The 11,379-nt window shown below is 45.8% G+C and overlaps 1 protein-coding gene across 1 annotated transcript; it reads right to left on the bottom strand.

Annotated features, from left to right (window-relative positions):
- Window positions 1-286: 286 nt before the first annotated feature.
- LOC127296441 (glutamine synthetase root isozyme 1) lies at window positions 287-3,263 on the bottom strand. The gene is made up of 9 exons (XM_051326514.2): window positions 3,098-3,263; window positions 2,840-2,879; window positions 2,632-2,735; window positions 2,484-2,532; window positions 1,876-1,982; window positions 1,329-1,545; window positions 1,157-1,231; window positions 807-1,058; window positions 287-719 (listed from the first exon to the last, which is right to left on the bottom strand). The coding sequence occupies exons 1-9, from the start codon at window positions 3,169-3,171 to the stop codon at window positions 573-575; spliced, it is 1,065 nt and encodes a 354-aa protein (XP_051182474.1). The 5' UTR covers window positions 3,172-3,263; the 3' UTR covers window positions 287-572.
- Between the last annotated feature and the right edge of the window lie 8,116 nt (window positions 3,264-11,379).

The raw sequence follows: 11,379 nt of genomic DNA, 5'->3' as shown, positions 1-11,379 counted from the left end.
AAGGGTCGAACATTAAAGAGGCGCGACGATCATATTCCCCGATTGGTAGCATGGGGAAGGATAAGATACGTTTTGCCCCACGGTCTGATTGCGATGCAACAAGCTTCTGTATTATGCTTGAAGACTTCATGGCTGCAGTACACACACTTGCTCGAAATGTGCAAAAGAGAGCCAGAGCCCAGAGGTAGGGCACGGCCGGTTTAGTTGCAATTAGCATTGGTGCTTCAGTCTTGTTCGCGTCAGTGTGACATTGCCAAAGAGATCAGAGAAGATGGGCATGTGGAGATTGAACAGAATCATCACTTGTTCCGTAAATTCGTTTATCAGAATGCGGAAATATAGCATTATTCAGTGTACACTAGTGGAGACTCTTATGCAAAAGAGTATACACCCAAAAAAGACAGGACTGCTAAAGAAGACCTTTGCGTACGGGAAGGAATCGAAATACAGTTAAGCGAACTTTGACAATTTGCAGAAATTAACCATCACCACCACCCTCGATCGAGAGAGTCGAGGACGTAACAATCATCGTTGCCGAAAGTAGGTATACTGGGGTTTTTGTGTGTGTGTGTTTAGAGGAGGAGCGTGGTCTCAGCGATCATGGAGGTGACGACGTAGGGGTCCATGTTGGAGGCCGGCCTGCGGTCCTCGAAGTAGCCCTTGCCCTCCTTCTCGGTGTCGCGGCCCACGCGGATGGACGCACCGCGGTTCGCCACGCCCTGCAGGTCGAAGCCAGTCACAGTCAATTACAGGTGTATGAGCAAAGATGAGACACGCGAATTGCAGACGACGACGACGACCCATACCCATTTGAATGTGTTGATGTCGGCGGTCTCGTGGTGTCCGGTGAGGCGGCGCTCGTTGCCCTCGCCGTAGGCGGCGATGTGCTCCGGGTGCCTCTTGCCCAGCTTCTCGATGGCCTTCTTGATCACCTCGAACCCTCCGGCCTCCCTCATGGACTTGGTGCTGTAGTTGGTGTGCGCGCCGGCGCCGTTCCAGTCGCCGGGGATCGGCTTCGGGTCCAGGGACAGCACAACTCCGGCAACCTCTGTGATCCTCTGCAATCCATCAATTCAGCATCAAATCAGAGTCAGTCAATTGCATTGCACCTGAGTGATTTCTCGCTGAGAATCGAATATATTCCGAGGACACTGACCTCAAGGATGTAGCGGGCCACCCACAGCTGGTCGGAGGCGGCGATCCCGACGGACGGGCCAACTTGGAACTCCCACTGTCACACGGCAGAATCGGGTTCACAGTCAGAGTTGGCGGCACACGCAACCGGAAGTGTTTCTGAAACCAAGTTGCTGCAAGATGATGTGTAGTACCTGGCCGGGCATGACCTCCCCGTTAATGCCGCTGATGTTGATCCCGGCGTAGAGGCAGGCCTTGTAGTGAGCGTCAACGATGTCACGGCCGAACGCCTTGTCCGCACCGGCGGCGCAGTAGTAGGGGCCCTGAGGACCAGGGTAGCCACCAATGGGCCAGCCAAGGGGCCAGTTCACGTCCTTCTGAAGGAGGGTGTACTCCTGCTCGATACCGTACCTGTTTTTGGATTCAGAGATAAGCCTACTGTGTGTGCTAGTGCTATCATAAAACAGATAAGGCAGGAAAGTGGATACAAAGGTGCCAAATGCTCTGATCACTTTTCTGGTAGTAGCTTTTCTTTTCCAGGAACTGAATTTTTAATGTTTTTCTTAGCTCTTACGTTGGACATTATTTATATTTGTATTTTTCATCTTATGCAAAGTACAGTGTCCGGTAGTAATCTCCTCCTTAGAATTTTATGTTGTATGTTTGAAACAAGAACATGACTGAAACAACACCGCAGAAAAAAACGAAGATAACTTGAAATCTGGATAGAAGCATTCGTACCATGTCACCTCAGCTGCCACCTTAGGGTTGTCGAATATCTTGGCAGCGTTGTTCCTCTTGTTGGTGGGGATTGGCACACCTTGTGGTGTGTAGCAGTCGCACATAACCTGCAAAGAATATTCATAATTTAGAGCCAAATACAGTGGTAACATCGGTTCTGCATTGGGTGAAGCTTTTATTATTTATTTAAGCAAAGATTTATGAGTTGTGCTTGTCAAGCAGTTGACCTATTTTTTTAAAATAGCACCAATCACCACTAAGAAGTTGAATCTCTCTGAACTGAAAGTTATGGGCCAGCTAAGGCAACTTGTGGACTTTTGAGGTTTGTATACAACAGGACACACACACTCCACCTGGTTGTTTTGTCCACCATATCAAAGATTCAGACTTAGAAAAATAAGATGTCGATACTTAGTAAAACCGTAAAAGGGGTCTACGTTACACAAGATTTTAGGCAGGTTACAAGTTACAAAAATATAGGACTGTATTTTTTTCGAAGTACATGCTGTGTCTTTTCCTGTCCTCTTCACTCTTCTTACTTTAGGCCATGCCATGGTGCATAACAAGTTCGGTGTGAAACATGGAAGATAAAAGGCAGAGGAGCTTACAAGGATGTGGTCACCCCTCCTGAATGGGTCCTTGAAGATGGCTTGTGGGCTTCAGAGTCAAATAGGTAGAATAGCATGTAAGTAAACATGAGAAGAGAGTAGAAAGTAAATAAAACCATTAGAAGCGGTGAGGAAACCGAGATCATACTAGAGGATGACTTCGCTGTCCTCTCCGGGAGCCTGTCCGGTGCTGGAGCCATCGTAGTTCCACTTGGGCAGCTGGCTCGCGTCGGTGATGGGGCCGTTCACCGTCTGCTCAGATCGAAAAAAAAAGCAGTCGGATGGTGAGAAATCGTTGCACCGGCCGGTATCTCATGAGATTTTTCAGAAGTGTGTGTCTAGATCGAATTACTCACCCTTGCTTTGCTCCTGATGTCAACACCAGTTCCTCCAACCCTGAACAGAGAGAAACAAAGAATTACAGACGATACGAGATCACGCAGACTAAACTCGACAGAAAAACTTCAGCGTTAGGCTTGCAGCAGAATCAAAGATCATGTATGTAGAATGTAAGTAGTTTAGTTTCGCGTGAGAGTGTGATCCTAAATCTTTGGCAGGATCTTTCTTTTTCTGTCAAGATCGGGAGCAGATGGAAAGCAGAGGAGGATGCTAACCATAGGTACTCAACGATGATCTTGTCGGTGGTGTCGCTGAGGTCGAGGTTAATGAGGTCGGCGAGGCTGGCCATTGCTAATCGCAAAGGAGAGATAGGATGACAATGGGGAAGACGATGGGATGAGGTGTGCAGCTCGAGAAGCAGGGGATGAGGAAAAAGCCGGGGGACGCGACCGGTATTTATAGCAAGGAGTTGCCTACGGTGGCAATGGCAAGTTTTCTTTTCGCAACCGCTGATAATCTGATATGATTTGTTTTTTCAGTTGTACAGACATTTTGAAAAAGATACTCTTATCTTTCTCTTTCTATGAAGGAGATGATACAGTACCGCCTAATAATCATCTCAACCTGAGATGGGGCTACACGTATCGAAGCCCTAGCTGTAAGTTGATTAAGCAGCTCGCAAATATCTTAGGTTTAGAGTGTGAACATGTTACATAAATCAATCCGGTCACTAGTTAGAAACGTGTCGCGGTAACCCGACTTGTAGAATACTAGATGAAGAAGCGCGCTTCGCCGCGCCGCCTGCAATTTGTTCTATCATTCTTTCTATCATAGCATGGCCGCTGTGGTAGCACAATTCGTTCTATCATAGCTTGACCAATGTGGTAGCATGCGTTTAGATTGTCGGTTCATCTCTTTATGTGCATAATGCAGACTTGTAGACCAGGGGCACATTAAATACTCCAAAAATCAGTACACACGTCTATAGGTATTAACACAACACATGGACCTACGGTAGAACATGTGACACTGCAAATGATGAGTTATTTTCGTGAAATTTCCCCCTCTGTTAGGTTTATAATGTCTTTTCTGGAGGGCACAAATATTGCACGTAGAATAAAATCACCAAAGAAAATTATGCCATCTGTTTTGAGAGAAACAATATACACCGCAGTATAAATATGTGGGTCATATCAGGTAAAGTAAGATATGAAGCACTTATGTCTAGGAAAAAAGAAACCAATACAGCATAGAAATATTTGATTTCCTGAGAAGGTTCTTATTATTACATAGGAGCAAGGCATTATAACAAAAAAATGATCTTGATCAAGATCTTGTGATGTTGAATTACAATAGTTTCATTTAATTTCCTCTGAGAACTACAATACAAATATACATAGTTTTAAAAATGCCATGGTGCACAAAGATCGCCATATCACATCAATATATTTTCCCCAGTTTTAATTGCTTTCATACAGGAAATAAACAACTTGACACAAAAGGGTCGACGTTGGCCAAAATCATTCATCCCATCTCTGTATCCTCAGAGGGAAGGTTTCAGCAGCAGATCTAAGGGGACCCTCTTCAGTCACATGACAATCCATCTTCATTTGTACATATCCAAGATCATCATTCGTTAGAGAAATCCAATCAGATTAAAGTTATTCAGTGAGTGTAGAAACCACAGGTAGATCATGCCTATTCAACACTGCGGCAGTTTGCTATACAGAGTGATGATACCTGACCCAAACCCAATACGGAATATGTGCTCTGTTTTTAGTAGGAGCACAACATTTTGAAAAGCTCCAATGTGCGACATCTTTAACTTCAAAGCCAAAATCTTCTTTATCTCTAGTGTATCTTTGAAATACTACACAAAGAGAGTACATAACACACATGAATCCACCGAGCATAGGCTTATTGTCCAAGTATATTGCAGAATTACATATTATTACGTATATAACAGAGATCAACTCAAGATTCACATAGGTCAATGGATGCATAGCAGGTACTGGAGAGGATATTGAACACTAAAGCAAGTTAATCACTGACCAACATGCATCATTATCACGTCTATATTTTTCACTTCCGATCTCGAAACAACCTTGAAGTGCTAAAAAATATTCTCTTATAAAATAAGAAAATGAGTCTGGATGGATATATAAATGCAAGAAACTATACCATGCATGATAGGCGTGAACACACAAATTTGTGTACTGTTGGCAAAACCAAGAAAAGTCATGCTCGGTTCAACAAGCGCGTCGTCGGTCGTGCTCATTTTTGACCAACGCATCACCTTGGGTCAAGGGCATCTCCAGCGGGCCTACGTATTTCGGATGACCAAAATGTATGTGCGCGTGCGTTTGCGTCGGTCCGCGGACGCACGTCGGGGGTGGCTCCAGCAGCCCAACGCATTTTGGGCAATATGAGAAATGTTGTGTAAGGAAGACTTGATAGAATAGTCGCAAAGATTTTTCTTATCAAACCTCTATTATATCAATCTCAGCTCCATAAACCTCTAACCTAACTTGCCAAAGAAGGTCTACAAATGTCCTGTCAATCATGCTCTTCGCACCTTCCCTTGAATGTAGCACCTTGTTGAGGAACTGAAACACAACACAGAAGAAGAAAAATGTCACTTGCGTAGCTAAATCGACCTTGCCAAAGAGAACTGAAGGAGCACTAATAAGTTTATTTAGGTAATACACTTATAAATCTAAGCACCAGGAGGGGGAAATGTCAATGATGCTCAGCTGATCTCCTCTATGAGGCTGCTACAATTAAGTAGAGGAATTATCTGGCTGTAGAAGTTTTCAGGATTTTCCTCACGGAGATTATGAATGTCAAGTGCAACCTTTGCATCACAACCGATACATGTCACCATGGAAAAGTAAGTTACTTGGATAAACTGCCCCGATAAACTAAATCTTTGCACCTACCTAGATAATTGTTCATATACTTCACCGGAACCACATTCTTGGCTTGCTTATCTTCTACTGTAACTTTCCATCTGTCTAGAATGGTGACTGCCGCATGCTCTATGTCATGTAAAACTGTGCAGAGGCCTCAACAAAGCCGAGACCACTTACCCATGACAAAACTCTTGAAAGATCATTGCCAGTGCAGATAAAAGTAAAGAAAAACCGTGAATCTATTCATATTTCTTGATTGACAATTAGAAGAGGTTTGCGTTTCTTCACGTAGACAGACAAAACAAACAGATGCTACTATCTCAATGGAATTTTGAGAAAAATACATGGACCAAGAAAACTTCACAAAAAAAACATGGTTGTCATGGATTTATTCTCTAGCAGACTGATTTTCTTACCGACATTAACCTGTCTTCGTTCACACTTTCTTTCGGGAGATACAGTACCTTAGGGCATGAGCAATGGTGGCATACACAACTAGCTGCTCCATGTAAAAAAGTTGTCAGAAGCAACATGGTTAATTTTATCTCTCCAATGGAAGCTACAACTTTAGTCAGAAAAAAGAGAGAAGGGACCCCGCAAATATGACACTATGTATCTCCTTCTCTCTCCAAAAAGCATGCTTTTTGGGCTTAACATCCCACTTCTTGAATAGGAGGCTGCCTCCTCATCCGAACCTACTTTGGACCACCCGAACCTAGTTAAAGGTGTGAGGCAGTAGCTCTAGGGCAGTGCATTGGGCATGCCCTTAGTAAGTTGGAACCAAGATCAATCCCTGCCAACGTAAGCCAAATTAGAAACCAGCTGTATTTGGTTGTGTGGGCTCCAGGAGGAGAGAACCGTGATGGGCCAACTACGGGAAAAACATCCAGAAGATACGGAACAACGACGCACCATCGATGGAGGCGGGCTTAACATCCCACTTCTTGAATAGGAGGCTGCCTCCTCATCCGAACCTACTTTGGACCACCCAAACCTAGTTAAAGGTGTGAGGCAGTAGCTCTAGGGCAGTGCATTGGGCATGCCCTTAGTAAGTTGGAACCAAGATCAATCCCTGCCAACGTAAGCCAAATTAGAAACCAGCTGTATTTGGTTGTGTGGGCTCCAGGAGGAGAGAACCGTGATGGGCCAACTACGGGAAAAACATCCAGAAGATACGGAACAACGACGCACCATCGATGGAGGCGCCAAGCCCAGTCGTCGCAACGCCGGTGCCTCCTTCCTCCTCGACGAAGATCTCGCCGGATCTCGCGCATGCGGGACAGGGCACAAAGCCGAGCAGGCGCCGTAGAGGAAGGCTCGTCCGGTAGTCGTCCCTGCCCCACGGCACCCTCAAGGAGAAGGCGCAGCTTGTCCGCCTCGTGCAGCTGCCTGACCTCGCCGGCGCCGCCGAGGGGGAGGCCCCGATGAGAGCTGCGGGAGGGAGAAGGCGCGGCGCCGGGCCACGAGCGGCGCCTGGAGCTCCCGGCGTCCATCGGGACGTGTCGCCAGAGCGCTCGCGGATGACGGGGGCAACAACGGAGAGGAGGAGGGGATGAGGGGTGGGGGAGGGGGCGGCGGCCGGCGGCGGCAACCCTAGCCTGTAGGGGGAGCACAGGAGAGAGAGCAGTCAGGGTACGGCCGTGGACTGGTCCAGCTGAACGGTTAATTTTTTTTCCTACGAAGTAGTACTACGGGCTGGCCCACACGGCGAATGCGCACCGGCAAAGCTATGAGAAGCCAAGGATCACAACAGCATTATATGTTTAGTTAATATGGCCAGGGACTAACAAATGCGTAGTGGAAACCTGTTGTGAAGTGCCTCGAAAAGGGTTGACTCGCTCAAGCTCCTCCCGTAGAACATTGGTTCCCATCAATTTAATACTACTAAGTATTAAAGTATATACCGGTTTAGTAGTTTGAGTTGTAATCTATCTCTATTATCTTTGTTCTCTAAGGTTTGTACTCTATATAAACAGCCCATTGAGGCAACAATCTATGCAAGTAATATTTTTCAATTATTAGGTTGATCATAGTGCATAGTATCATATAGTAGTATCATGCATATGATACTTGTCTATGATACTATCTCTATAGTGGGTGGTATTATAGAGTAGTATCATAATAATCTTCTAAATTTATTGTTTTGTAGAATCTTAATACAAATACTATGTGTACAAGATCTATTTAGCACTAACTTTTCTCGTAATGTGCGCTATGATACAATATTCACCTATGTTACTCTAATCATATCTCTCCTTCTTAATTATATGTCACATCAGCATTTTTGTGGGTCTAGGATGCATGATACTACTTAAGATACTAGCACTATGGCCAACCTTATGGTATCATACACCTAGGTTTCCGCCCTCAGCATGGCTCCGCCGCCAACACCACCCCCGCCGCTGACGCGGCCTCTCTTTTCCATGGCCAAGTTCCGCTCCACCGGCGCGCCATCCTCCTCCTACTCCTCCTCCTCCACTACTATACACCAATGTCATCCCCAACATCCTCAACTCTCTCTCTCTCTCTCTCTCTCTCTCTCTCTCTCTCTCTCTCTCTCTCTCTCTCTCTCTCTCTCTCTCTCTCTCTCTCTCTCTCTCTCTCGCCGATACTATTGCCGACGTCTCACCATTTATATCGATCTCCCTTGACCTCGCCGCCTGACAAGGTATTAACTTGTCAATGCCTACAAGTTGTAGACTAGGGTTTCGCGGAAAGTCTCGAAGGTTTCAGCCGAAAAGGTGCTCGACTATGAAAAACTAGGGTGTGTGTTGACAATGATTCGATCATTTCTTTCTCCCTCGGCTCCCCTTTATATAGGAGGTGGAGCCGAGGCTTTCGTATTGTGCAAGTTTACAATGTTTGGAAGGTTTACACGAGTCCTTCCCGTATTACAACAAGACTTCCTAATATATCTATTTTCCATATCAATGTTTGCTGGGCTTCCGAGCTTCATAAACTTCGGGTTGTGGGCCTTCAGTTATCCCGGGGTACCTTATTCGACAGGCCCATCTGAGATGCCTATGTCAGTAGCCCTCGAGATTTTGCTTGAATCGTAGAGTCGAGTAAAATCTCCATTGTAAAACAAATCCATAAGTTCTATGAATCTTTGTAATATTTTTGCTCGAAGTACTTATATCGTGTACAGGGATAATGGTAGATGGGGCTGGTTCATCTGACGGATCAGGTACCAGTTAATTTCTCTTGTGGCTATCCCGCAAAAACCTACTTCAAGGTCAAGTCCCTGGACTTGACCTTGGGATACTGGCTTAATTCGACATGCGCCGCTTAAGGTCTTACCATATGCCGAATTCCAGTTGAATTTTATCGAGTACCTAACACGTCCGTTAGGATTTTTTCTTCGCGTCTGTTGACACGGATAAAGTAGTAGAGCGCATTCGGGTGCGATACCACGCCGCACAGGACGGATCCCGGGGACTTATCTTCGTAAAAGATTACGGCATTCAGAGATTTTACCGCGGCTGACGCGCTCTGAGAATATATTGTCGAGTGCCTTTTTCCGGCTGTTGGAATGGCATATTTATTCGAGTCATATGATGATATATTATCTTGACCTCCCGATGGGAGTACATGAAGAGTTGTGTATAACTCGAAAATGTACGATGATGTTTATATTTCATTGGGTGCGCGATCAGCGCTCCCGATGGGAGTAGCCCCCGAGTCTACAGCGAAGTGCTTGTACTTGGGTGTAGGCTCAACTTCTATTGTCTTGTCGCTATTTTATTGACCTCCCTTTCTTCGTCTTCTTCTTCTTTTTCTCTCTTTTTTTTCTTAACTTGCTGTTGCTTCTTCTCTTTTTTCAATTTCATCGGATGCACGACCAGCGCTCCCGATGGGAGTAGCTCCCGAGGCTACAGCCAAGTGTTTGCACTTGGTTGTAGGCTCAGCCTTTGCTATTTTTCACCAATTTTATTTTTTTCTTTGCCACCTTGTCCTCTTATCAGAAGTATAAACAATACTTCTGATAAGAGTAGCCCCCGAGCATTTGAACAAATGCTTGCATTTGATCACAGGCTCCCGAAGTTTCTCTTGTTGGAACACTCGAGATTTTCTTGTCGCTATATTTGATAGAAGTACTCGAAGTTTTCTTTGGAATGACATCACTGCTGACAATAGCCACGATTGCCTCCTTGGGAAACTACGACTCATGTCACTTCTTCTGAGATGTGGGTCAAAAGTTCTGCACCATCGACACGTTGCGCAAGTGGGGAACACACGTCCTCCGTAATTTCCGGCACGCGCGCAGTAACTCCCATCCAGTAAATTTAAGCTGAAAAGACTGTTCTACCCCTGTGGACACGCGTAAGGCTGAAAATGCCTCTCCTCTTCATCCAACAGCGCGGCGGATCGTCTCCTTGCTATAAATTTACCTCATCGTCCTTAGTTACCCCCTTCACCGCGCCGCAGATCTTCTCTCTCTCCTTTTCGGCCATTGCCATTTTCTTTAAGCTCTTTGCGATGTTGCTGCTTTGGTTTCTTCTTCCTCTCGCCACCCACTTCATGACTCGCACTAAGCACTGCTCCTCTCGCGCCCCTGACACCGTCGCATCCATGGAACAAGCCAAGATCTTTGGATGGGAATGCTCAAAGACCACTCCCCATGACCTGAAGATGCTGAAGAAACTCGGCCTCTTCAACAAGGAGTCCGTGATCTTTCCTGGTGACGAGAGCACTCCACGCCCTCCCATCAACTTCCGGGTAACCTTTGTTGACTTTCTCTTCCGCAGCCTTTCTGTCCCTCTCCATGAATTTCTCCGTGGTTTGATCTTTATCTACGGGATTCAGCTCCACCAGCTGACCCCCAACTCCATTTTGCATATTTCTATTTTCATCACCCTTTGTGAGTGTTTCCTTGGCATCTATCCTCATTGGGTGACAAGGTGTCGACTTGTCAATGCCTACAAGTTGTAGACTAGGGTTTCGTGGTAAGTAGAGGGTGAGTAGATCTCGAAGGTTTCAGCCGAAAAGGTGCTCAACTGTTAAAAGCTAGGGTTGTGTTGACAATGAATCGATCCTTTTTCTCTCCCTCGACTCCCCCTTATATCGGAGGCGGAGCCGAGGCTTTCGTGATGTACAAGTTACAAACAGCGGGAGACTCTTTGAGTTCGTCCTGTATAGTTACAAGTCTGTATTCCTAATATATCTCTATCTTCCATATCAACGCCTTATTGGGCTTCCGGGCTTTGTGAACTTCGAGTCGTGGGCCTTCAGTAAACCCCGGGTACCTTTTTCGGCAGGCCCATTGGGGATGCCTATGTCATTGGGGCCTTTGGAAACGTATCTTTTTCCTCCGGCGCAACAACTCGAAGAATGTCGCCTACAACGTAGGTGGCGTTGTCATATGCGTTCGCCCAGATGTTGACTATTTTGACGTCAAATTCACCGACTCTATCCAAGGTTGGCGCAACAAGTGGCTCTATATAGAGGATAAATCTTTTGTCGGCCAAGAATATGGCATTGCTCCTTTTTACACTAACGAAAAAATTCAGAGATGCCGATCTTGGGATGCCGAAGCGACTGCCGAAGAAAAGGCGGCTACAGAAGCCCTGATCACTCATATTCACGAGCTCCAAAACACTAACGGAGCCGAACTATCGGGTGTCCATATTATTGCATACTTCCTC

This window comes from Lolium perenne, chromosome 4, assembly GCF_019359855.2.
Source record: "Lolium perenne isolate Kyuss_39 chromosome 4, Kyuss_2.0, whole genome shotgun sequence".
Classification (NCBI taxonomy): Eukaryota; Viridiplantae; Streptophyta; class Magnoliopsida; order Poales; family Poaceae; genus Lolium; species Lolium perenne.
The sequence above is the reverse complement of the archived record's forward strand: the minus strand, read 5'-3'. Positions and strand labels throughout refer to the sequence as shown.

Coding starts and splice junctions, on each gene's coding strand:
- LOC127296441 (XM_051326514.2), bottom strand. CDS start 3,171: ATGGCCAGCCTCGCCGACCTCATTAACCTCGACCTCAGCGACACCACC. Junction 2,880..3,097: donor ATCATCGTTGAGTACCTATG/GTTAGCATCCTC, acceptor CTCTCTGTTCAG/GGTTGGAGGAACTGGTGTTG. Junction 2,736..2,839: donor ACATCAGGAGCAAAGCAAGG/GTGAGTAATTCG, acceptor CGATCTGAGCAG/ACGGTGAACGGCCCCATCAC.